The sequence below is a fragment of the Poromitra crassiceps genome, assembly GCF_964638095.1.
Source record: "Poromitra crassiceps genome assembly, chromosome: 14".
In the NCBI taxonomy this organism is placed as follows: domain Eukaryota; kingdom Metazoa; phylum Chordata; class Actinopteri; order Beryciformes; family Melamphaidae; genus Poromitra; species Poromitra crassiceps.
In genome coordinates, this window is record NC_139633.1 from 2,906,297 (window position 1) to 2,910,931 (window position 4,635).

At 41.6% G+C, this 4,635-nt stretch overlaps 1 protein-coding gene across 2 annotated transcripts in view; it reads right to left on the minus strand.

The window, feature by feature from the left end:
* Positions 1-2,500: 2,500 nt before the first annotated feature.
* The window catches only part of LOC310788895 (uncharacterized protein), a 2,333-nt gene continuing 198 nt past the window's right edge, over positions 2,501-4,635 (minus strand). Inside the window, exons 2-6 of one of the 2 annotated variants that reach the window (XM_083650480.1) lie at positions 4,484-4,573; positions 4,006-4,359; positions 3,754-3,893; positions 3,547-3,650; positions 2,501-3,431 (exon numbers count right to left, since the gene is read on the minus strand). In XM_083650480.1, the coding sequence (XP_083506606.1) occupies positions 3,293-3,431; positions 3,547-3,650; positions 3,754-3,893; positions 4,006-4,359; positions 4,484-4,573 (827 nt within the window). In that variant the 3' untranslated portion in view covers positions 2,501-3,292. Of the gene's footprint in view, positions 3,432-3,546; positions 3,651-3,753; positions 3,897-4,005; positions 4,360-4,483; positions 4,574-4,635 lie in introns of both variants that reach the window. The other variant, XM_083650479.1, reaches the window with a different exon arrangement.

Consider the following 4,635-nt stretch of genomic DNA (forward strand, 5'->3'; position numbering starts at 1 on the left):
ACAAGCTATTTGCACGTATGCAAAGCTTAACAGTTTGAGCGCGGACCTAAATCGGCCCTCAAACGAAAACGCTGCCCCAGCCAGGGAAGCGAAGCAAAGCTACACAGCGGCAGCAATAACCACTATACGGCGATAGCAGTAGAGCTACACGGCGGCAGCTACAGTAACAACAGTTAACTAAGGAAGATACTCTTAGCTTTAGATGACTTGTTCCGACGCCGCAGGGTGAAGGGTACAGGGTCGGTCTCCGAAGCCTGCTTTATCCCGTCCACGCGACCCTCTTGAGGTGGGCAAGTCAGCCGGACGAGCCTAGTATCTAAAGCTATATAATATAACTCCTCGTTAACCGCGGGAGCTTTCACAAACACGTCTTCATCAGCGGGTGGAAGAAAGCGGAAGTGATTTCCCTGGACTGGCAGGACGTGACGTAGTCACGTGGATCCGTGTCAGTCCCAGGGGGTACCATGCCACCTACGGGTGGGTGGTCAGGTTTTAATGAAAAGTAATTTTGGAGCAAAATAACAGTCTTCCATAGGGCTGCGTTGCAGCGTTTAAGGCACTAGTGAGAGCTTGAGTTCGAAACAAAGTAAAACTTTTATATTTGCTTTTGCACCTACAGTATGGGGGTTCCTCTTTCCCAGGAAGAATTCTCTGACACACAGGAACTGATGCCTTTTATGTTTCCTGAATCGTTCCTGTTTGGAATAAATACAAGACAGAAGAAGTTTACACTGAATGTCTTTAATATTATGTTGAGCCAGAGACTACATTGAGAGCAAAACACCAAAACAATGATCACCAGCTGTAACCAAAATCAATAAATATGATCAGTAAGTTTCAGGCTGATACAAATCAACTCTGACTTGTTTTGCATTTTGAATGTCATCTGTTACAATGTTGCAATCTTAAGAGCAAAATCCAAACAGCCATCACATCTCCTCATCATGCTATCAGTACTCTGTCTCCTCATGTCTTTCAGGACCTTTCCTTCACTGCTTTTCTCCCCCTGCTGGTCAGGGATTAAACACACCTGTTACAATTTGACAAAGAGGAAGTTTATTCAAAAGGTTTAGAAAAATACATCTATAAAAGACATCAAGCTAAAACCACACTGAAGCAAGTGAAACCAGCGGGGTGCCAATTATTATGCTGTGGAAACACATCAATATAGACCAGTCACATTTTAACCATGTATGTTATCTCAGTTCAGAGCTACTACATTTACCATGACTTTATTCTATATTAATAGAGACATGGGGGGGGGTCACACTCACATAATTTTGAGTTATTTACAAAAGAAGAAGTAGCTTCTATCAGCCACAGCTGCTGACAGGAATCAGTCACATGACTGGTGTATGGCTTAGGAGGGATACTGAGTGAACAACACAATGAACTGAAGAAAAAGTATATTAGCCTATATGAACATTACACATAGGATATTAGAAAACAGAACACTGAATAGTGCCCACACTTCATTGGACTAAAGTGAGAGACAGAAAGAGAATGAACTTTATATTGAAATTCTGTCAATGATTATTATAATTATTTTAGCTGGTGAATATTTTACTTACGACATTGAACGAGCAAAACAATTTTGCTTAATGTGGAATTTATTCAAGTGTGTGGTGCACAGGAAGAGGAATTATTCAAAAGGTTTAGAAAAAGAGATCTAGAAAAGATATCAAGCTTAAACCACGTGAAGGAAGTGAAACTAGCGTGGTGCAAAATGGAAACAGGGTGGGCACGGTGGTGCAGTGGTAGCGCTGTCGCCTCACAGCAAGCAGGTCCTGTGTTCGATTTCCACCTGGGACGCTGTGGGCATGGAGGTTGTGTCCTCATCCCCATGTCCTCAGTGCCTATACGACCCAGGTGGGCTCGTCAAAAGGGCCTTTCTGTGTGGAGTTTGCATATTCTCCCTGTGCTCCCCTGGGGGTTCCTCCAGATAGGAAGCCCCCGCTAAAAACCGAGTACCATGAGTACATCACCGTGCAAACGCATCATACCCCAGATACATTTTCAACCATGTGTGCTATCTCAGATCAGAGGTACTATAAATACCATGACTTTATTGTATATTAATGGAGATATGGGGGGTGGGGGGGGGGGGGTGGGAATCAGACAAACACAACTGAGTTATTTACATCTATAGCAGCCACAACTGCTGATAGGAATCAGTCTCATGAAACAAAGTATAGTAGCCTAATATGAACGATATATGATATTAGATAACAGAACACTGAATGGTGCCCACAATTCATTGGACTAAGAAATAAAAAGCACAACAGTTTTGCTTAACAAACATGGACTTTATTAAAGGATAATTCAGTGTGATATGAGATTTGGGCTTTTTTTTTTTTTTCTTTACATTTCCCACCATCTCTTTAATATTTATGATAGTACATGCATCATTATTGAAGATATGTTTAAATCAGTTTTGTCATTCACTCCCATCTGATTCAGTCAGGAAAGGTAGTCCTTCACTTTGAAAGAAGGCACATTTTGCAAGTTGAACAGATAATATCAGGCTATAAATATTTATATTCTGAAAGAAGTTCCAGTCACGGTTTCATATTAATACCAATAGATAATGTCCTCTGTGGTTATGTTAAGACCCACGTTCTGTCAATCAAAACCATAGAACTTGACTACAACGATTAATTAATCAAACCAAAGCGAGATGCCTACTGAACTAGATCTGTGGGGGGGGGGGGATTTATCAGAATCATCTGAGAAATTCACAAACAAATGCAACTGAATCCAGTGAGATTTGTGAATAAATGGGTGAAAAAAAAGTGTTTGATGTAAATATGCGCATGAAACACTTCAAATATATTTGTTATGATATCACTTCCAACTTGAGTGGTATGTATTTGTTGTATGACGCATTCAAGTTGGAGCATTTAGTGGACAGGAAAACATGTTGTGCATTTCCCCCCCCAAATCTGACCCAATACATTTGACACAACTCTGTCTTAATATTGACATCCTCTTATTTAGGATTAACTCATTACATTTAAACAGCATTTATTTCAAACTAGTTACTTTTAAAAACAAGTAAAATATAGGAAAAATAGCACATAATCTCATCAAATGATAATAGCAGTGGAAACTGTACAGTGATGTAAAACAGCAAGGCGGCAGGAAATGAGCAAACTTCAATGATGCTGAACGCTCCTTTAAAGTTTGACCAACAGATTATGTTATACTGAGTTTTGCCTCTAAATCTACTATAATGCACTTAGGTAAATATGTAACAAGGGGCTTTAACAAAGCTGTTATTAATGAGGAACTGTCACACCTTCTCACAGATCCAGCCCTTCTTATTGTCACATGACTGGTCATTCCAATTCTTCAAAAGGTCACGATAATAATTCAGCTCAGCACAGTCCTCCTCCTTGTCTAGAGTGTCAGGCTGCCCCTGAATCCAGTACCTGAAACAGAGGAGGACAAGGAGTCAAACCCTGTGGTGAAGACATCATCCATACTGTAGCTACAGTGACTCTGAAGTCTCACACCAATGAGTCAGAACATGTGATCAGGTCTTACGCTGTGGTCAGAGGTGATCCATCCACCCATCTCCAGGTCCCTTCTTCATCTCTGTCTGTCAGACCAATCCACATCCTCCTGTTGTTTAGTCCAACCAGGAAGTCCTGTTTGTGGAGATGCAATTAGAGGGTTCACGCACACACACACGCACCCACGCACGCACGCACGCACACACACACACACACACACACACACACACACACACACCTGTTCATCTCTGCTGTTGATGATCACCAGATCAGCTTCTCTCTTCAGACAGTCCTGCCTGCTCTCTACCCAGGTTTTCAGCTCTTCAGAGATGTAGTACCACTTAGAGTCAAATCTAGTCCAACAATTAGACCTTTGGGCTGCTACAAATCAACACAACAAAACAAAACATGTATGTTAAATGATCACACTCACACATAAAATAATAACTATGTGATAACATTTAACTTATTATGATCAAAATGTACTCACTCTGGGTACATAAACCCGCTCCCAGGATGGTCTGTAACTGGTCTCTCTCTTCAGTCAGTCTGTTGTTACTGGTCTGTAACTGGTCTCTCTCTTCAGTCAGTCTGTTGTTACTGGCCTGTAACTGGTCTCGCTCTTCAGTCAGTCTGTTGTTAATGGCCTGTAACTGGTCTCTCTCTTCAGTCAGTCTGTTGTTACTGGTCTGTAACTGGTCTCTCTCTTTAGCCAGGATGTTGTTACTGGTCTGTAACTGGTCTCTCTCTGTGGTCAGGGTGTCGTTACTGGTCTGGTTTCGCTCTTTAATCAGGTTGTTGTAACTGGTCTGTAACTGGTCAAGCTTCTGCACATCTGAATTATCTGAAAGCAGTTGTCAGAGAAAAACATGTTCCTTGAATTAGTTCTTCTAGGTTGGAGGAATTGAGATATCTGCTTCTCTTGGCAGTGACCAAACATAAGGAATTGAAAATAGAAAGACACTCACGCACGATGAGACGCAGAGAGACGTTGAGAGCAGCTTGTGTAGCACACAGCAGCCCAAAGCTCACCAAGACCAGCTTGTAAACTTTTCCCTCTGTGGAACCAACATTCACATCAGTGAATGACAGCAGCTCACAAAACCATTTCCACTGCTCA